The sequence below is a fragment of the Dryobates pubescens genome, chromosome 17, assembly GCF_014839835.1.
Source record: "Dryobates pubescens isolate bDryPub1 chromosome 17, bDryPub1.pri, whole genome shotgun sequence".
Taxonomy (NCBI): Eukaryota; Metazoa; Chordata; class Aves; order Piciformes; family Picidae; genus Dryobates; species Dryobates pubescens.
This window is the reverse complement of record NC_071628.1, coordinates 10,686,073-10,708,156: the sequence shown is the minus strand read 5'-3', so window position 1 is coordinate 10,708,156 and position 22,084 is coordinate 10,686,073. Positions and strand designations below refer to the sequence as shown.

At 50.9% G+C, this 22,084-nt stretch overlaps 1 protein-coding gene across 1 annotated transcript in view; it reads right to left on the bottom strand.

Moving 5' to 3' along the window:
• Nucleotides 1-21,684, bottom strand: part of GOLM2 (golgi membrane protein 2) — a 28,560-nt gene extending 6,876 nt beyond the window's left edge. Inside the window, exons 1-8 of the mRNA XM_054168750.1 lie at nt 20,962-21,684; nt 11,970-12,024; nt 11,079-11,181; nt 8,321-8,411; nt 7,105-7,252; nt 6,171-6,251; nt 5,734-5,832; nt 3,762-3,935 (exon numbers count right to left, since the gene is read on the bottom strand). Of these exons, the coding sequence (XP_054024725.1) occupies nt 3,762-3,935; nt 5,734-5,832; nt 6,171-6,251; nt 7,105-7,252; nt 8,321-8,411; nt 11,079-11,181; nt 11,970-12,024; nt 20,962-21,288 (1,078 nt within the window). The 5' untranslated portion in view covers nt 21,289-21,684. The remainder of the gene's footprint in view (nt 1-3,761; nt 3,936-5,733; nt 5,833-6,170; nt 6,252-7,104; nt 7,253-8,320; nt 8,412-11,078; nt 11,182-11,969; nt 12,025-20,961) is intronic.
• Between the last annotated feature and the right edge of the window lie 400 nt (nt 21,685-22,084).

Below are 22,084 nucleotides of genomic sequence, written 5' to 3'. Positions count from 1 at the left end.
GCATTTTCCTGCCCCAACACAGCAAGACATTGCTGACCTGACCCATGGTGATGTCTGCAGAGGGTGCTCTGTGCTGAAAACCCAGCAAAGGTCTGCCCTGCATCTCCACACTGATCTGTTTAACTGCCTCATTCACCTGGGCTTCACACTCTGGTCTTTAGCACTTTTCAAACTGTTCTGAACCTACCATTTTTGTCTCCCAAGGAATTAAAAATAGTTCCAGACACTGAAACAATGCACAGGAAAAATGAGAATTAGCTGGAAGTAGGAGATGACAAACAGTGAAGCAAGCACACAGTGAGAGGTGAAGGTGTGATGTTGGCTTCAGAGCTGGTGTGTAATGGGACACAAGGAGATCTGCACCGAGTCTGCAGGGCTCATGTGCAAGTGGAAAAATGTGATTAGAAAGGGGTAAGGACTGGAAATGAGCTGAGGAAAATCTCTGCCAAGGCAGGTGGTGATCTGCAGTGGAAGCAATTAACTGGTGGGTATGGTTCCCATCTTGGGGGAGGTTGGGGTTACAACAGGCAGAGTGGGAAGTGAAATGGTTTGTGAAAACAGTGAAAAGGATCCTAAGTGGCAGCACATGAACACCAGAACAGTAACCAGAGCTGATCAAAGAGTCACATCTAGGGCAGCCCAAATGGACAGAAACAGAAGTTTTGGTTCTTTTCATTCAATAGGCAAGAACAGGCTGGGATCAGAAGTTGAATGTGTTCCCCATGCTCTCTGCACCTCTAATTGAGGAATCCTTGCTGTTATTTGTGGGTCTGGACACTGCCACGGTGCACACAGAGAGAACTCTGCAATTCCCACCTGAAATATCAAACAGGCTGTGGAAAGACAACAGAACCCTCTGAACCTAGATGAAAACCAAACCTCTGGATGTGCAGAAGTGAACAAGTGACAGATGAGTACCCCACAGAATGAAGAAGGTTAAAATAATAACCAGAGATCCTAGAAGCACAGCCAGGAGCTGCAGCTGATTCCAGCAGCCCAGAGTACTGGACAGCTCTGGGGAGCTCAGGTCCCAACACAACTTCAGAGGCAGCTGCTCCTTCACTAGGGGTGCTTCATCCTGCTTGAGGAGTTTGGTATTTCAGCCCAAGCTGCTGCAAACCAAGGCAGGAGAAGCTGAGCTCACAACCCCCTACCTCTAGCACTCATTTTAGGCTGGGCAGGCTTGACAGCAGCTCCACTGCAGAGTCAGGAGTACAAAAGCTTGAGGCAGGAGATGACTTCTCACACAATACCAGAAGAAGATCTATACTCTAACACAAGGTACATGAAAGACTCCTGGGGACCCTTTAGACAAACATCAGAACAAGAGTTACAGGTGGCTGGACCCAGCAATGCACCAACTGCTTTCTGAAGCAGGCAGCTAGGATCTGGGATCTTGATGGCATGGTGGATCTCCAGTCACTCCAAACCTGATTGGTTCCCTTTGCAGGGACTGACTGCCTGAGGCACAGTGGAGTAACTTGTCCTGAAGCACAAGAGGTCAGTGACAGCCCCATAAGGTTGTCACTGCTGCTCAAATCTGCAGGCAGCATCCTCTGGAATGAGTTCTGTATTACACAAGGTGTGACTCAAGGCTGGATCCCTACAAACACAGGACTCAGAGCAGCTATTCATAGGCTCATTGCTAAGGTCAACCTGGAACAGCAGCTTCACTGGAGCTCTGCTACACCCAGCATTCCCCAGGGTGCCACCTAAGAGCACAAATCCTGACCTTGCTGCAGTGACCTCCAGCTTCTGCTGCTTCTGAAACCAAACACCCACAGAGTGCCTATCTCTCTACCTGCTACCAAAGCTGCTTTTAAATATGTTCAATAAAATAAAAACCCAAAGCATCTTTTCATAGATCCACAACATTGCTTTGGCTGGAAAAGACCTTTGAGGTCATTGAATGCCACCATTCTCTAACTCTACCAAGGCTGGTGCTGAACCATGTCCCTCAGCACCACATCTCTGTGGCTTTTAAACACCTCCAGGGGCAGGGATTCAACCATCTCCCTGGGCAGCCTGCTCCAGTCTTTGAGAAACCCTTCAGAGAAGAATTTTCTTCTCATGTCCAACCTAAACCTCCCCTGGTGCACCTTGAGGCCATTTCCTCTTGTCCTCTTGCTCATTCTTTGGGAGAAGAGAACAACTTCCACCTGGCTCCAACCTCCTTTCAGAGACTTGTAGAGAGCCAGAAGGTCTCCCCTCGGCTTCCTCTCCTCCAGGCTGAACAACCCCAGGTCCCTCAGCTGCTCCCACCAGCTCTGTTCTCCAGATCCCTCACCAGCTTCATTGCCTTTCTCTGGACCTTCTCTAATCCCTTTGATGTCCTTCTTGGAGTGAGTGACCCAAAGGTGAACCCAGGATTTGAGGTGTGGCCTTCCCAGTACCATCCCTGCCCTGGGCACATTTATCCTGTGTATGTGTCAGAGTCTCTCCCTCACTGCAGTGTGCACTGACACTGATTCCAGACATGAAGCAGCAAAGACTAACCTGTGATGTGTCTGACTTTCAGGTACCATCCACAGCCTACAACAGAGATCCCATTCACTGCTCCTGCCCACACATCCAGACCCTTTCATCCATCACCGTGGAGACAGCCAACCCTCTGCAAGCCCAGGGACTGGCACAGGGAGCTGTGTCATTTCAGCTGCAGTCACTCAGACAAGAGTGGGGTCTTCAAGAGGCTCCTTCAATCAGTTAACGAGAGTCTGGCACATCTCAGGATACAGGAAGTGGAAGCAAAGCTTGCACAGGCTGCAGGCCCATTTTAAGCACACCTACAGCAGAAAGATCCACCAGGGACACTGAGGTAACTGAAGCCTTCCCTAAAGATCTGTTTCTTAAAATCCCCAACAACAGAGCAGTGAACTGAGGTCCATTCCCTGCCTCTTCAACCATGGTCTTCTCAGAGCTTTTTCCCCCCTCCTCACACAAACCCTGCCCTCTTTTCTTTCCTCTCCCCTGAACTCCTTCCAGCTTGGCACCATCTCTCTTTGATGTTTAAACCCAGGGATGGCCTCAGAAGCACCAGTTAAACCAGATCCTTATCACACATTCCTGGTAACACATCCCAGAAGTAAAACCTCACTTCCAACACCTGCTCATGACCCATATCCACTGCTGGCAACATCAGCTCTGACTGAGCTGCTCCCTTGCTATTTGTCACTTGCTCTGCACATCTAATTCTTCATCCTTTAGTTACTGGCTCCTTTCTTGGTTACAAACATCTCCATTGCTGAACCCCTCACACACAGTTTGTTAGCAGGCATCCAAGTCTCTGTACCACACCTCCACGCCTCTGAACCTCCTCCAGGGCTGGGGACTCCACCACTGCCCTGGGCAGCCTGGGCCAGGCCTTGACCAAGCCTCAAGGTGAAGAAATTTTTCCTCATGTCCAACCTAAACCTCCCTTAGGGAAACTTGAGGCCATTGCTTCTTGTCCTGTCATTTCTTCCTTGGGAGAAGAGGTCCAAGACCCACCTGGCTCCAGCCTCCTTTCAGGGAGCTGTAGGGAGTCTTGGCTTAATTTAGGTGTGTAGTAATCTCCAAAAGGATTTCAATTACTATAGAGGAAATGGGCTTTTTGTGTGGTTTCCCCCTCCCCCCCCCCCCCCTCTAAGGTGTATCTATTACCCATAGCATGTCACACTTCCTCTCAGGCTTGCTTTCCACAAGGCCACCCACTGCAATGGTTCCAGCTGTCCATCACAGAGACCACACGCAGGGACTAAAGGAGGCGACATTGGCCAACTTACTTTGCTTCATCTTCTGCAGGTCACTCACTCTGCTCTTTGGGATTTTTATGTGCTCTGTCTCAATTCTGTGCTCCTTTGGGTTTTCCATGTTTTCTTCAAAATTCAGGTGCTGGAGAGAATTTGGAGGGATCTGCTTGGCCACGTCAGCGTTGCCATCAGTGTCACTATGCAGACCTGTGGGGTGAGGAAGCACCTTTGGTTTCCACAGGCTTCCAAAAGAAGGCTAAAAGACAATTCATGCCATGTCAGTACCAAATCAACCCCAACTTGCCACCTTCTCAGCTGTGCCTGCTGAAGTGCTTGATGAAGCCCAAAGCAACAACATCACCTGTATGTAGTTTGTTATCCTCCTGCTGATTCTGCTTGGTGAATCTCCTAAGCATCATTTCTTGTTTCAAGAGCTAGGACCTGAAGAGAAGGTTGCTGTAGGTCACAGGAGTTGTGCTAAAAATAATTACCAGAGTCACAGGACTACACAACTGAGGAACACAGAGAAGCCTGGAGCCCTTGAAACTCACTTCAAACCTTCTCTTGATAAACTCTCAGGCAAACTTTTCACTTGCCAGGTTTTGTTTTCTCATTAATTAAAGGGGAAAAAAGTGAAGGACAACCTCAGAGCAACAAAGAGAGTCTAATTACTTCAAAGTTTTGCCCTAGCTCTAGGGATGCACAGGCTGTGTGCTCACTGGCTCTGGGATTCTGACCTGCTGAGGCATCCACTGCCATGGGGAAGAAGTTAAGGAACACTTCAGCTGCCTTTTCCCAAAAGAATCACCAAAGGGCAGAACAAATCTCCAGCTGCTTGGTCACCTCTCAAACATAAACCCAGGACATTACAGCCCATGGGGTTCAGCAGGGCAGTGCTTCACACACTGCTTGCAGTGCAGGTATGATCTAACCAGAGAGACAGAGAATCCTTCAGGCTGGACATGATCTTTCAGATCACTGACCATTAGCCCAGCACTGCCAGGTCACCACCAAGCCATGGCCCCCAGCACCACATCTCCATGGCTTTGAAACCCCTTCAGGGATGGGGACACTACCACTGCCCTGGACAAGAACTTGACAGCCCTCAAGGGGAAGAAATTGTTCCTCATGTCCAACCTAACCCTCCCCTGGGGCAACCTGAAACCATTTCCTGCCAAGCTCCTTTCAGGGAGTTGTAGAGAGCCAGAAGGTCTCCCCTCAGCCTACTTTTCTCCAGGCTGAACAACCCCAGGTCCCTCAGCTGCTCCTCCCCAGCCCTGTTCTCCAGACCCTTCATCAGCTTTGTTGCCCTTCTCTGGACCTGCTCCAGCCCCTCAGTGTCCTTCTTGGAGTGAGGGGCCCAAAACTGACCCCAGGATTCAAGGTGTGGCCTCACCAGTGCCCAGTACAGGGGCATGATCCCTGCACTGGGTCCTCCTGGCCACACTGTGGTTGATCCAAGGCAGGATCATGGCATGTTCTCTCTGACATTAAAGTGACTTGATTTGTGAGCACTACATTAATTGTATTGTCTGTGGATTTGTGTCCTTTCTAACAGCAATTCTTCTAAACCCTTTCAGTGCAGTTCTCTCAAGTCCTAAATCTCCCCAACATCACTCTCCAGTGAGCTGCTGACAGAAACAGAAGGACACTGAGCAGTGACAGTCCTGCTCTTGAATGTCTGAGTACAACTGGCTACCAGGAGATCAACAACCAACCCCTGACATGCTGCAGCCCTGTCTCATTAGCACCCCTGAGGAAGAATCCTGCCTTTAATTACTCTCCTCTGTTCAACTATTGTTGGAACTCAGATTTGGCTGAAGTTGGTCAAAAGGCTCAGAAATCACTAGGGAGAAGAAGAGAGCCCTCAATCAACACTCTTAGTGCCAGACTAAGAATCCACACGAGTTATTGCTTTTGTTTCTGTCACCACTTCAGACCCACAGGATGGCTTCATGGCATTTCCTACAACATGCTGACCTGTCACCTGCTAATGAGACTGTACCTGGTGGCAGGTTTGGAGCATGGGGCTGTTCAGTTGGCAGGTTTATAACAGGCTGATGAGCCTCACTCTTGGGAGCTGAAATACGTGGCTTCTTTAGAGCTGGAACAAAACACAGGGGCAAAAGCATTACCAGGAAGCAGACACCACATTAGCAGGTCTTCCTCTAAAACTTTCTTTTCCCCCTGTTCTTTGCTTGTTTTTAAGCCACAGCTGAACATATGAAATACAGTACTTTGAAGGGGGCAGTTGGCAGCAGCATTCAGTTTTGACAGGTCAAACCACTGGAGCCCAGGCAAAACGAGATTTCACGCCCCGCATGAATTCTGCTGCCAGAGGCAGGCTTTGAGCTTCCCAGTCACTACAAAACATTCATCTTACTCCACCAGGGTACCACCACCAAGAACCCAAATGTGAAACTATTAGAGTCTTTTCCTAACCAGTGGGAGTATCTTCAGCTTTAGCAGGATCATTATCTTCTATCTCAGGCATGCCAGCATCTCCTCCTGGTTTGATTTTCTCTGCAAGACAGGAAAAGGATATTCTGCCTTATTCACCTCAAGTCTGAAGAGTGAATTTCCCTCTTGTGGAAGGCTCCAAGACCAGAAGAAAAGTCCTTTCTCCAGAGAATATGTCCCATACTGATAACACAACCACAACACTGCTGAGGTCACTGCTGCTCTGGAGCAGCACTCCCAAGTCACTGCAGTCTTCAGGAAAGGATGGGAAGAGGACACACTGCTGCGGGTAGCAGAGTGAGGAAAGCCTGCTGCAAGAAGCTGGCTGGAACACACACACTGAGCTGATACAAGAAGGTGCTGATTCAGCAGCAGAAAGTGGGAACAAAAAGAACTCCTCTGCCTTTGGGAGAGGCCTACAGGGAGGAAACACCCACAGCTGTTACTCACCAAGAGCTTCCTGCACAGCCCCTGACAAGCAATGGTCCCCACTGTCCCGGCTGCCTTAACTAGCTAGAGACTTCTCAGAGGAGTCACCTTCTCACCCCCAGTCACCTTCTCCATGCAGACTCCAGCTCTCCAACAAGCTGTGCCTTCCAGAAGCTCAGCCCAAGACCATCCCACAGGGAGCAGAGAGGCCATCCCCAGGTCACATGAGGAAGGAGAAGCCAAGTGAGCCAACAAAGTGAACACAAAAATATGCAGGGAGCTACTGTCATTAAAGGACCCTGAGAAGGACATCAGTCACTGGCTAGCTGCAGACTCTAACTTGGTACAATCACATGCTGCTTATCAAGTGATCTGAGCCAAAGAATTCACCATTCTACTGCAGAGGGACACACAATTCTGTGTGACAGCAAAGGAAACACCACCACTGGCCCAAAGTCTATCAGAAATGACCAAAAAAGGGAAGTACCTTTGCCATTTACAGCGTGGTCTGACGGCTGCTCGTTCTTCACTGTGTTTTCATCTTCTGCCTCTTGAACAGTCTTAGATATTGCCTGGTCATCATTATTGGGACTGACTTCAGTGTCTTTACTGGACTGAATTTTTTGTGTGGCCTGCTGGAACAAATTCCTAAGGAATCAATATTAAGCAGATCCCTGAAAAAAAATCACAACTCAAACGTGCTCAAATTCAAGCTTACTCCCATCTGTGAGTGAGATAGCACCAAACAACAGCAGGAGTCCCCTGTAAGTCAAACTGACTCCTGAGGGCAGAGACACAGCTGAACAGAAAATGTAAACCAACAAGGCCCTGTGACACCAATATTGGTGTGGGCAGCTCTTAAGCAGAAGGCCTTAAGCCTCAGGTCAGAGATTCCATTCTAGATTTTGAGAAAGCTCTGGCTGAAATCTACTTCAATTCTCCTTTTCATTTGAAGTGTTTGTAAACAGAGATGAAGCCAGGAAATGAGAAGCTAAGAAAAGGAGGTTAGTTCATCTGTCTGTAGGAAAGAGGCCCCTGTTCTACTGGCAGCTTGCACCACGTAATTACCCCCCTGGCACCACTCAAATACCACTGTTACTCGCATCGCATTAGCGCCTCGAAGCCGTAGCAGAGATCAGGTTCCTCTGTACAGTAACATATATAATATGTTGTAAGAACACAGATCCTACCCTGGAGAGCTGTAAAATAATGCCCATTTTACAAAGCAGCAGCTGAAATCCTCAGCAATGATATCACTGAGGATATCATTGGTTATCCTCGGTGCAGAGGAGGCTGCACCAAAGAATGAAGCCCGATCTTCAAGGCGCAGTTCACTGCCTGAGCCAAAGAGGCAGTGACCCCATCAGGGCTGTGCAGGGTGATACTTCCAAGTTAGGGGTGAGATCACAGAATCACAGAAGCATTTAGGTTGGAAGAGACCTCCAAGCTCATGGGCTCCAACCATTCTCCCAGCACTGCCAGCTCACCACCAAACCATGTCCCTCAGCACCACATCTCCACAGCTTTGAAACCCCCTCCAGGGATGGAGACTCCACCACTGCTCTGAGCAGCCTGAGCCAGGCCTTGACAGCTCTTCAAGGGAAAGAAACTGCTCCTAACATCCAAGGCCTCCACAGATCTGAAATGTTGACTCCAAACAATCAGCTCTTCTAATGCAACAAAGAAACTTAGCTGCTCGTTACCTTTTGTTCCCGCACAACTTGGTCCATTAATTTCTTGATGTTTTCTTCATGTTGCAGTCTCATCTCCTTGATCTGCTGCCCACACTGCAGACTTGATTAGAAACACATTGTTAGCTGTATTTCATTTGGTGCATCTGCTCTCTCAGAAATAAAATGGAGGGGGGGAGGGGAGGGGAAATGAACTGGCACAGAAAGCCAAAGTTAAATCCCAACTAGAATAGTCCAAAACAGCCATGTGCTGGAATGAGTATGGGGTGGGAAGGGACTGGACAAAGAAAGACAGCAGAACTGGAGAAAAACAGGGACAGAGCAGAAAAACAGTGAAATAAACAGAATGCCCCTGGATGCCTCCTCCCTGGAGGTGTTCAAGGCCACATTGGATGAGGCCTTGAGCAACCTGGTCTAGTGGAAGGTGTCCCTACCCATGGCAGAGGGGTTGGAACTAGATGATCTTTAAGGTCCCTTCCAACCCAAACCATTCTATGAATCTATGAATGTTTCCTTCAAAAGCAGGAAAGCAACAGGGAAGTCAAGCTTGACAGTGAATCTGTCACCATTAAAAGGGCAAGGTATCTCTCCTGGCTGTTGACAGACAAGATGCACAACTACTACTATCAATTCCTGCTACCGTCTCAAACATCAAGACCTGAATGACAGCAAAGTGCCACAGCTGCCCCAACCAGCCACAGAGACATCAACCCACTCCTAAAGCACTCAGTCTCCCACAAGCACTCAACACCACACATTTTTGTGTATGTGAAAGTTTCTAGTGTTCATCCCTCCCATTCCTCAGAACTTCAGATGTTCTCCTGCTTCTCTATCATTAGAGGCTGAAGCCAACTTAAAATTTCAATCCTTTCAACTTCAGTTGAAAGAAAATAAAGTTACACTCTCAGACAGACAGCAGTCAGCAACCTCAGGGGCCACCAGAACTGTGGGGATTAAGTTCTTCACAGTGTTTGTTAACCAGGATTTACAGAATCACAGAATGGTTTGGGTTGGAAGGGACCTTAAAGATCATCTAATTCCAACCCCCTTGCCATGGGCAGGGACATTTCCCACTAGACCAGGATGCTGAAGGGCTCACCCAAACTGGCCTTGAACACCTCCAGGCACAGAGCTACAGAGTAGGGCTGGGAGCCCAAGTAGCCTCTAAGCCCTGTGACAGAGGAGGTGTCTTGGTACTTCCCTTTGGGATTCTGAGAGGTAGTTCTGACCTTGTCACCCCAAAGTGACAACCCTTTTCCCAGAACCCTTCTAGAGTGACTATATTGATCATGGAAGTACAAGAAGGTATCTCTAGCAGCAGCAGTGCCTGATGAGGGTGAAAAGCAAAGAAACCACAACCATTTCTTGGGATCATGGAATCCTAGAATGGGTTGGGAGGGACCTTAAAGATCATCTAATTCCAACCCCCTTGCCACGGGCAGGGACACTTCCCACTAGACCAGGATGCTCAAGGGCTCACCCAGCCTGGCCTTGAACACCTCCAGGGAGGGAGCATCCACAACCTCCCTGGGCAACCTGTTCCAGTGTCTCACCACCCTCACTGTAAACAATTTCTTCCTAATCTCCAATCTAAATGTCACCTCCTCAAGCTTCCATCCATTCCCACTCATTGTATCTCCATGTAATAAAAAACAATAAGGCATGCAGACTTAAAATTATCCAACACAGTTCCAATAAATCAAGCTTATTTTTTTCTCAGATAGCAGCTCACTTTGGGTGGAGGAGTAGAACACCACAGAGGAGTAGAACTTAGAATAGAATAAACCAGGTTGGAAGAGACCTTCAAGATCATCAAGTCCAACCTATCATCCAACACCACCTAATCAACTAAACCATGCAACCGAGCACCCCATCAAGTCTCCTCCTGAACACCTCCAATGATGGTGACTCCACCACCTCCCTGGGCAGCCCATTCCAATGGCCAGTCACTCTCTCTGTGTAGAATTTCTTCCTAACCTCCAGCCTAAACCTCCCCTGGCACAGCTTGAGACTGTCCTCTTGTTCTGGTGCTAGTTGCCTGGGAGAAGAGACCAACCCCCACCTGGCTACAACCTCCCTTCAGGTAGTTGTAGAGAGCAATAAGGTCTCTCCTGAGCCTCCTCCTCTCCAGGCTAAGCAACCCCAGCTCCCTCAGTCTCTCCTCATAGGGCTGTGCTCCAAACCCCTCAGCAACCTTGTTGCCCTCCTCTGGACACGTTCTAGCAAGTCAACATCCTTCCTAAACTGAAGGGCCCAGAACTGGACACAGGACTCAAGGTGTGGCCTAACCAGTGCTGAGTACATGGTCACAATGACCTCCCTGCTCCTGCTGGCCACACTGTCCCTGATGCAGGCCAGGATGCCATTGGCCCTCTTGGCCACCTGGGCACACTGCAGGCTCATGTTCCGCCTACTCCCAACCAGCACCCCCAGCTCCCTCTCTGCCTGGCTGTTCTCCAGCCACTCTGGCCCCAGCCTGTAGCACTGCATGGGGTTGCTGTAGCCAATGTGCAGAACCCTGCACTTAGATGTGTTCAGTCTCCTGCCCTTGGCCTCTGTCCATCTGTCAAGTTCCCTCTGCAGAACCTCTCTACCCTCCAGCAGATCAACTCCTGCCCCCAGCTTGGTGTCATCTGCAACTGGTAAGTCAAAGTGAGCACTGCTCAAGTTTGAGGACTGGGCAGGAAGAGGATTCATTTGCCCTTGTTAGTACCTACAGATGTCCATCACACCTCACCCCACGGTTCCCACCACTCCTGAGGGCACACACCTGTCATACTCCAACCTCTTGGTGAGGTAAGTGTTGTTCTTCTTGTACTCATGAAGCTGATCTTCCTGGCGGATGAACTCCTGCCGCAGCTCCGCCAGTTGCTCTAGAGGGAGCAGCAAACAAAGTGATTTCATTAATATAGAAAGAAAAGAGGGGGGGGGATGCTCCCCAGCATGTACAGCTTGCCAGACAGGTTCCACATTTGCTCAAGGTTTATGTTCTGTCTTCAAACAGAAAGGTTCTTAACCTCACTTGGGAAGGAAAGTACAAAGAAGCCAAGTCAGGGAGGTGTGCCAGCGTCACTGCAGGACAGGACAATTCTGACACCGTGGCAAAACCCCTGGCCTGGCTTGGGGTTTGCTGCAGTCTGAGCTATTCCTGCCTCAGGCAAAGGAAAACCTTCCTGTGAGGCTGTCTGTGCTGAAGGACCTGGGTGCAGGCGGTGGGAGGATGGGGAAATCCAATGTGTGCCCCAAGGGGATGTGACTACAGAGCCAGGCAGAAACACCAACTGTGTTTGCTGGCATCTTCACTGCCCCAGGCCTCTCTGAAGCCCACACAGTAAGACACAAGCTTTGCACCTTAGAAGGTGTTTTCTGGACCTTTCCTAACCCAGCACATCCCAGCACTGCTGATCCAAACTACACTAAGCTGTGTAGTTGGTCATGAAAGTGATTCTAATCTCTTGGAAGCGAGCAGTGCCAGAGCAGATGTTCTTCCTGCAGACACTCAACAAGAGCCAGACCACGTAAAACACAACAAAATGTCACCCCTGGGACATTCCAGCACCACTTGATCTTTCATTTTAGGTCTATTCTGCAGTACCTGGCACTTAAAAACCACCCCAACTTTCCCAGCCCACCCCATCACCAGCGGCCACAGCCCTCTTACCCTTCAGACGATGGATGTCTGCCATCTGATAGGAGATGTTGTTCTGCAGCTTCACCTGGGAGGAAGGAATGGTTAGATTGAAATGCAGACAGGCAGCAGGGAACTGAAGGGCTGCAGCACAGGGCTCAGGGCTGTTTGTCTGCCTCATAAATCACTGATTCACAGATTGCACTGGGCTGGAAGGGACCCTCTCAAAGGGCATCCTGCCCAACCCCCCCGCAGTCAGCAGGGAGACCTTCATCTAGAGTCGGTTCCTCAGGGCCACATCAAGTTTGACCTTCAATTTCTCCAGGAATGGAGTCTCTACCACAACTCTGGGCAACCTGTTCCAGTTTATCACCACCCTCATTGTGAAGAAATTCCTCCTCATGTCCAACCTAAATCTCCCTTGCCCCAGCCTCAAACCACTGCCCCTCATCCTGTCCCCACAGGCCCTTCTGAACAACCCCTCCCCAGCCTTCCTGGAGGGTCCTTCAGGCACTGGAAGGATGCTTTAAGGTCTCCCTGAAGCCTTCTCTTCTCCAGGCTGAACAGCCTCAACTCTCCCAGCCTGTCCCCACAGGAGAGGTGCTCCAGCCCTCTGATCACCTTTGTGCCTTCCTCTGGACCCACTCCAGCACTGTGTGTCTCTCCTGTGCTGGAGGCTCCACAGCTGGACACAGCACTGCAGGTGAGGTCTCACCAGAGCAGAGGGGCAGGATCACCTCTCCCATCTGCTGGCTATGCTGCTCTTGATGCAGCCCAGGCTGCCAATGGCCTTCTGGCCTGCAAGTGCCCATTGCTGCCTCACGTCCAGCTTCTCATCCACCAGCACCTCCAAGTCCTTTTCTGCTGGGCTGCTCTCAAACTCCTCATCCCCCATCCTGGATTGATATTGAGGATTGTCCTGACCCAGGTGCAGGATACAAAGGATGTACAAGCTGAAGCCCAGGAGGTTCTGCCTAAACATAAGGAAAAACTTTTTCCACTGCCAGGATGACAGAGCCTTGGAGCAGGCTGCCCAGAGAGCTTGTGGAGTCTCCTTCTCTGGAGACATTCAAAACCCACCTGGGATCTGTTCCTGTGTGACCTGCTCTGGCAGGAGGGATTGGACTCTGTGATCTTTTGAGGCCCCTCCCAACCCCTAACATTCTGTGAAAGGATCAGCAGAATGACAAAGGATCAGCAGAACGACAAAGGATCAGCAGAATGACAAAGGATCAGCAGAATGACAAAGGATCAGCAGAACGAGGGCCACAACCTTCTTGTAAATACACCTCAGGTACACTCAGTTATCTGTTGAGCGATCTCCCCAAGCTCAACGCTGGATTTAGGCTTGGCTAAGAAGGACCTAGAGCTATTTCCAGAACATCTATCAAAAAGTAGCTTGGCAGGACTAAAATAAACACCCTGCAGGAAGAGACGGTGAATTGCCAGTGTCAGAGCCCGAGTGTGTAAAAATAAACGAGCAGCACCACCAGCAGAACCCAGTTTTACCTTCTGGGTATTTAAAGTCCATGTTTGCTGTGATGCTGCCTAAAATTCCTCACACATTTTATTTTTAAGAGACTCTGACACCAGCAAGACTCCCACAGCAGCTTTTAATTTGCTATTTTTAGTCAAGGGGGGGAGAAAAAATAGCAGTTAAAATAAATAAGAAAGGCACGGGCACGAAGTCAGCAAGGAAAGATGCTTGGTCTTGCTCTTCCAGGGAGAGAGGTGTGAAACCAAAAATGAGCACAGAGGCACGTGGAGAACATCCTTCTGACAAGGGCTTGTAGTGATAGGATGAGAGGTGATGCCTTTGAGCTGGAAGAAGGGAGATTTAGCCTGGAGGTTAGGAAGGAATTGTTTACGGTGAGGGTGGTGAGACACTGGAACAGGTTGCTGTAGGAATCCTGTCTACCAATCCTGGATGCAAATCACCTTGTGATTACATCATGGATCAAGAGGTGCCCCAACAAAGGATAACCAGACTGCAGCTGGACTACCACAATAGCCCAAGGACCCCGCCATCACGCATTCAAGACAAGATCATTCCTAGCTATCAGATACCCCCAGGAAGGGAGGGTGATGAGTCAATGGACTCTCCACCTGTCTCCTGATGTGTGAGAAGTGGGTAAACAGGGAGATGGAGAGGTAGGAGGCGGAGGCCCCCATCCAGACCACTGTCCAAACTCACATGAATACACAAAAAGACTTCCTGGGGAACGATACCTGGATACTTATGATCTCCTGGAAAGATTTGATGGGGGACAATACCTGGATGCTTACCTAAGGATGATTTCCCAGAACAATGTCCTGGGGACCAACACCTGGACACTTGCCTAAGGGCTAAAAAACTGTATAAAAAGACCTGAGCAACACTGTCAAGTTAGAAGAAAGAAGACGGCACCACACGCTGGAAACATCACGGGGCAACACAACGGATCTCGGACTCTGAAAACCTCCCCTCTACCTCTGACCGTTGGTAATATAATCCCTTCCCTAACTCCTTTCCTCTTCTCTCTCTCTCTCTATTTTCTTCACCCTCTCCCTTTCTTATTTCCATTTTCTCTATGTAATAAATAGTCTAGCTGTTGATATTTTGGCTTCGCTTATGCCTTTAATTTCACAACACGGGAATATTCAAAAGAACTAGTCTCCTTCCTTCTCCGGACCGAGACAGTTGCCCAGGGATGCCCCTTCCCTGGAGGTGTTCAAAGCCAAGCTGGATGACACCTTGAGCAACCTGGGCTCGTGGAAGGTGTCCCTGCCCATGGCAGAGGGTTGGAACTAGAGGATCTTTAAGGTGCCTTCCAACCCAAACCATTGTGGGGTTCTATGATCCCACGAAACGGTTGTGGTTTCTCTGCTGTTCACCCTCGTCAGGCACTGCTGCTGCTGCAGATACCTTCTTGTACTTCCATGATCAATATAGAGAGTCACTCCAGAAGGGTTCTGGGAAAAGGGTTGGCACTTTGGGGTGACAAGGTCAGAACTACCTCTCAGAATCCCAAAGGGAAGTACCAAGGCACCTCCTCTGTCACAGGGCTTAGAGGCTACTTGGGCTCCCAGCCCTACTCTGTATCTCTGTGCCTGAGGCAGTCACCCTTGTTTCCTGTCACAACAAACCAAACCCACATGCACCCTGGCTCTCAGACTTCCTCCACCCACCTCCACCTTCCCTTTCTGTGAATTATTTATGTTTTTAGTACCCTTCTACCCAGTGTTTTGGTGTTAAGAGTCATAGAAGGGTGGGGGTTGGAAGGGACCTCTGGAGATCATGGAGTCCAACCCCCCTTGCCAGCACAGGATCACCTAGGGCAGGTCACACAGGGAAACATCCAGGTGGGCTGGAACATCTCCAGAAGAGACACCACCACCTCTCTGAGCAGCCTGCTCCAGGGCTCTGCCATCCCCAAAGGAAAGAAGTTCCTCCTCATGTTTAGATTGAGCTTCCTATGTCCAAGTTTACACCCTCTTGCCCCATCAGTGGGGACCACTGAGAAGAGTCTGGCCCCACCTTCCTGACACCTCATGCTTCAGTTCAAAAGCACAAGTAACCCTGTGGTGGGACCTTCACAAGGAAACACTGAAGTATCCTCTGCAAGGCTTTCTACTCCAGCATGCTCAGTCTGACAGCTCTTAAGTGAAAGGACTGAAGCTTGAGGAGGGAAGATTTAGATTGGAGATTAGGAAGAAATTCTTTCCAGTGAGGGTGGTGAGACACTGGAACAGGTTGCCCAGGGAGGTTGTAGGTGCCCCCTGCCTGAAGGTGTTCAAGGCCAGGCTGGATGAGGCCTTAAGCAACCTGGGCTAGTGGAAGGTGTCCCTGTCCATGGCATGGGGATTGGAACTGGATGATCTTTAAAGGTCCCTTCCAATCCCAACCATTCTATGACTCTGTGACATCAGGACAGGAGGACACATGAAGATGATTTGCTGAGCATTAATGAAGCATTCTGCCTTATTTTGCAAAGCCATCTGCAATAGTGACCAATCCTTTTACTTGTCTTCCAGTCCAACACTGTCCTCTCCCAGAACCCAATACATCTACAAATGAAGAGATGCTGGGAGGCAGGGAGTTTGGTTTTCCAACCTTCATCTATCAGAATTCATCCCACAGAAGCCTCCCCACTAGTTGGCTTCTACCCACCCCAGAAACCACTGGGCTTGCAGTGGGCTGGGGGAGTTCTGTGCTGTGTCCTCGAGTCCAGACCTATTTGTACTGCTCCTGCTTCTCCTTCCAAAGCTGCTGTCTGTTGGTGGAAGAAGACAGCACTGGTTTTACCACACAATCTTTCACTTTGGGGATGTTGACTTTCAGGGAGAAGTGACAGAATTTACATCCCCAAGAGCTCAGCTGACAGCTCAGCTGTCCCTCATCTGAAGGAGAGACAGGGAAGAAGCTTTTCTATGATTCATGGGATCTGTTCCACCTACACACACAAAAATCACACTCCACAAACCATGGCCCAAGTCCAGTTCTCTGAGCTGTGTCCTCCTTGAGTCCAGACCAATTTGTTCTGCTCCTGTTTCTCCTTCCAGAGCAGTTGGGATGCAGAAGAGAAATTCTCTGTAGCCCAACAAGCTCTGCAGAGGGAAAGCTCATCCCAAACCCAGCACCTGCTGGAGCTACCTCCACACCAGGCAACCTTCCAGTGCTGGATTGGAATGGTCTGTGGGGAACAACACCAGAGCAAACAGGCTGGAGCTCATCTGTGTGCAGCAGGATGGGACACTGGTGGGGTTGCTTCCTGATGAACTGGTGGTAAATGGGAAACACCCACCCACACCTCCCTGGGAGCTTTATCTCACAAGAGCAAAGTCTGAAGCGCCTGCCACAGCACCAGCTGGTGGCCCTGATCCTCTGGGCAGCCTCAGCAGCCTGGGCACACCCAGCCATGGCTGGAGCAGCACAGGAAAGCTCTTCAGAAGTCTGTTTGCACAAGATCACGCCACAGGTCTGGGATCCTTCTACGCCTACCAGCTGCCTCCTCCGGAACAGGTACCACTGGCAGCTGCCTGGTGGGAAAGGATCTGAGGGTGCTGGCTGCCAGCTGCCAAAGGTGAGCCAGTGCGTGCCCAGGTGGCCAAGGCAGTCACCAGCATCCTGGCCTGGCTCAGCAATGGTGTGGCCAGCAGGATCATGGCAGGGATTGTCCCCCTGTACTGGGCACACCTTGAATCCTGGGTTCAGTTTGGGGCACTCACTCCAAGGACATGGAGGGGCTGGAGTGGGTCCAGAGAACAGGTCTGGTGTGGAGCAGCTGAGGGTGAGAAGCAGACTGGAGGAAAGGAGGCTGAGAGGAGATCTTCAGGCTCTCTACAACTCCCTGAAAAGAGACTGGAGCCAGGTGGGGGTTGGTCTCTTCTCCCAAGAAACAAGGGACAGGACAAGAGGAAATGGCCTCAAGCTGCACTAGGGGAGGTTTACATTGGACATGAGCAACAAGTTAATAAATCTCCATGTGGCTGAGCTTAATCTCTTCATGAGGGGGTTGGACTAGATGACCTTTGGAGGTCCCTTCCAACCCATTCTATGATGCCACTTGTAATAAAGTTCTTCCCCTTGAGGACTGTCAAGGCCTGTCCCAGGCTGCCCAGGGCAGTGGTGGAGTCCTCATCCCTGGAAGGGTTTCAGAGTTGTGGAGATGTGGTGCTGAGGGCCGTGGTTTGGTGGTGAGCAGGCAGTGCTGGGGGAATGCTGAACTCTGGACTTGCAAATATTTTCCATCCCAAACAATTCTGTGATTCTAGAATTCCACAGTCATCACCACCAGTACAGCACTGCAGATGACACTGTGACCATCAGGAACGCCAGGTAAGACTGGAAGATGCTCTCAGCACCACTGCTGTAAAGCTACAGCACTGCACCCTGAGGAGCTCTCAGGGAGTTTGGGCAAAAGGAACATCCCCAGCTGCTCCCCAGGACATTTCACTCAACAGCTTCATCCCATGGAGCACCAGCCAAGGGACAAGGCTGCATTCCCCACCTGGCACTGCCAGTGACTGCTCTGGAAGGAGAAAGGCAGCTCCTGAGAGCTGCAATCAGAGAGAGCTATGAACCTCCGGACAGCTGCCACCTGGAAGCTCTCCACCACCAATTCCTGCCTCTCAGGCATTTCATTGAGCTTACTGCAAAGGGATGTGCAAAGCTGTGAGAAAGTTTCCTCAAGGTATGCAATGAAAAAAGGCATGAAATCCTCAGGAAGCTTGTGCTAACCAAACACCAGGGCAACCATCAGCCCTCTCTGCCTCCCAAGAGGAGCTCCAAGAGAGAGCTCTTTGCTTTGCTCTGAGCTCCAGCAGATCATAAGCTCCACACAGGGTGACAGAAGAGGAGAATTCTCAAGAACTCATGATTTTTCTGGTCTCTTTTTTTAAACCCAAGGTCACACTACTACATTTGCTAGGAGCAGACAACGTTCTGGTGCAGTGTGACTGGCTCATTACACACACAGGGGAGGGAGGAGAGAGATGGTTTGGGTTTGACTACAGCCACCACCGAGCCAGGAGGAAGCTGCCTGCAGAAATTCCAGTTGCCTCACTCAGCACTGGGAAGTGTACATTTGATCTGCTTGTCCAGAAGGCAAAGATGTCTTAGGAGGACAAAGGAGCATAAAGCAGAGCTGACCTGTGGTAAAAACCAGAGCCTGCTGTCATCACTTGATACCCTGGGAAGCATCAGTGTTGGTGGCTTGTGACAGCTCCTGCATTTTACAAATGGACTGAGATTCACAGAATGGTTTGGGTTGCAAGAGACCTTTAAAGATCATCCAGTTCCAGCCCCCTGCCATGGGCAGGGACACCTCCCACTAGACAAGGTTGCTGAAGATCCCATCCAAGCTGGTCTTGAACGCCTCCAGGGAGGGGGTATCCATCCCTGGGCAACCTGTTCCAGTGTCTTACCACCCTCACTGGAAAGAATTTCTTCCTCATCTCCAGTCTAAATCTCCACTTCTCAAGTGTCATAGGTAACAATCTCAAGATCCTGGGTAAAGCAAGTCAGTTTGCTCAAAGAACTTCCTTGGTGAGGGACTTCTAAGAAGGGCTTGTGGTGATAGGACGAAGGGTGATGGCTTTGAGTTGGAAGAGGGGAGATCCCAAACAGCATGGGAAAGGGAATTCCAGCTCAGTGCCATGACTGCCCACCTCCTGGCTTTTCAGGCTACCACCATCTTTGGCTGCTTGTTTTTATCAAATAGGACAATGGCAACTAAACCTATTTGCCTGTAAGTGTTCAATTAAAACCCAACCAACTCCCCAAAGCCCCAGAGTTTAGAAACCCACCAATTTTCCTTCACAAGGAGAAGGATCTTTGTCAAAATCTTAAACTGCTTTAACCTGAGCTCAGTTTCACTTAGTCAACCTTAACCACTTTGTTTTCTGTACAGAATACTTGTAAATTCAACTGCATTTTGCAGCATCACTCTAACATTCTTCATCTGTGGTCTCAGCTGCCTTTATCTCCTGTGGAGAGCACGAGCATCCACCATTACATCTCTCCTCAAGCTTTTTATTCCAATCTCAGGAAGAGACCTAAGAAATATCAGGATTCCAATCTAAGACCAACAAAAATGGAAAGGAAGTTTGTTGGCTTAGCTTTAATGGTCCAGTAGGAAAGAGAACACAACTTTAATGCAAACTAAATTGATTTGAAGGAGCCTGTAATGAAGAGATTCACGGAGTGATTTGGGTTGGAAAGGACCTTGAAGGCCATCTAGTTCTAACCTCCCTGGCAGTCCAGATTTCCCTGTCATAATTAAATGTGTTTTCTTGAGCTGCTCAGCAACTGTGTGACACAAAAGGGCTAGAGAAAAAAACCAAACCACAAACTCAGGCAGTAATAACCCTGAGAGGGTAAGATTTCCATAAATCCTACCATGCCAAACAGCATTCAGTTAGCAGAATTAGGAACTGCATGCAAATCAAGTGCACACCACCATCCCTGGCTGGGGAGAGAACTTGTCTGCTCAACTCCTCTGTCAAGCGCTGCCTGGGAGGGTTGTGAGAGCGGAACAAAGCTGAGGCAGTCACTCACTCCCCCTTCCACAACAAAAGAAATCCCCAGGCCACCTCCACATAAAAGGGCAAGCTGCATTTTCTATTAGCTTGTCCCTGAGCAGCTAATGAAAATGACACCTGCTGTCAGCTGCAAGAATTTTGGCTTTCCAAGTACACACTGACTGCATGAGAAGCAGAGCCCGATGTGCCAGGCATTTTGAGAGAGACAGGGAAAACTAGCTCGGCTTGCTGCACCTCAGCGTTCTGCACCTGTCTCATTGCCCCTCAGGCCAAGCAAATTCCACTTTCAGGGCTATGCAGGAGCCTTTGGATTGCTTACGAGGGATCAAATCATCTCAGCAGAGGAGAAAAGCTAATAAATTAAACCCATCAAATCAAATCAAACCCAGCCATCTGGCAGGGAGCTGTGAGTGTCTGCACTGCTAGTACACACACTGCCTGTGCTGGATGCTCAGCTGTTTTCCGGGGTGCACGGAGAAATCCGAGCGTGCTGCAAACAGAATCGCAGAGTCCTGCGGACCGGATGAGACCTTTCAGATCATGGAGTCTGATCATGGACTGCCAGGTCACCACCAGATCTCCACGGCTTTGAAACCTTCCTAGGCAGGGAGACTCCACCGCTGCCCCGGGCAGCCTGGACTAGGGCTTAAACATTGTTTCAGTGAAGGATTTTTCCCCGTTGTCGAACCTAAACCTCCCCTGGCACAACTTGAGCCCTTTTCCTCCCATCTTGTCGCTGTTCCTTGGGAGAAGAGACCGACTCCCACTTGGCTCCGGTATCCTCTCAGGGAGTCGTGAAAAGACAAGGATGTCCCAACAGCAACCAAACCCAACGCACCCGGTCTAGAAATCAGTGCCTCCGGCGGCTTATACCATCCCTAGGCTCCAGCACTGCAGAGGCACCGGCCACCACCAGCAAGAACGAAGCCTGCCCCACCCAGGCACAGCCACCCCGCAGAGTCCCGGGGGACCCTCACGCTGCCCCGGGCAGCCTCTGCTTTACCTTGCTGTCCTCGCACTTCTTCACCTGGCCGTCCCTGGCCTGCAGCTGGCTGCTGAGGTGGCTGTAGTCGGCCTCCTTCTGCTCCAGTTGTTTCTTGTGAGAGTCGACCTTGCCCATCAGGTCGGAGTTCCTCTTCTCCAGTCGCCCGCGGGCCACCTCGGTGCGCTTGGCCTGGCTCTGCAGCTCTGCCACCTCCTCCTGCAGCAGGGCCTGGCGGGACGAGGCGTTCCAGCAGTTGAAGGCGAGGATGGCGATCACCACCAGCAGCGCCACGAAGACAAGGGAAGGCAGACGGCCGCCCCTCCGGTTGGCCCCGAAGCCCACCATGGGGGAGGCCGCCGGGCGGGGGCTTCACCCGCTCACCGCCTCCGCCCGCACCTGAGAGAGGTAAAGCAGGGACGGGAGGCTGGGGGCGCAGAGAGACTGCTCAAGGAGCCGGGCGGCGGGTGGCGACGATGCCCCAGGGGGCCGGGAGCATCCCTGGCTACGGAGGGCCCTGAAGGCGACGTGACCGCAAGGGAGAAAAGAGCAACCGAGAGGAGAGCGGGCTGCCTGGGGCGGCCGAGGGGAGCGGGGAGTGGAAGCCTAGGCGGGGGCAGGGCCGCGGTCGCGCCGCCGTGGCCGCTCCCGCCCCGCGGGGAGGGACAGGGACAGGCCCCAACGCTGCGCTGGCGCCGCCACCGCGGCGCGCCACCCCGCCCCCCTCGCCGGCCGGCAGCGGGCAGCCAGTGCCCCGCCTCTTCCTGCGCAAGCCCCGCCTCTTCCGGCACCCGTGGCGCCGCACCTGTCTCTCTCGCGAGAGCGCCGCCTGCCGCCGCGGGGGAGCCGCCATTTTGTGCGGGGGGCGCGGGGAGCGGCGGCGGGCGGGGTGGCGGTGATGGGGCGGGCGGGGTTGTATTGCCGGTAGGACACTCGGCGGCACCGGGACCCTTGAGGGGTGGGCTGACGTGGAATAGCGGCGGTTGGGAGGAGCAGTGGCCCATTGGCCGCGGGGTGCTTCACCTGAGCGATGTTTCCTAAGGAAGCGCAGCGTGGCTTCCAGTTACTTGAGGAAATGAATGCTTTGTCTTACAATAAATACCCAGACAACGCATTAACTCTCCAAGGGATTGCCTCAAGCCGT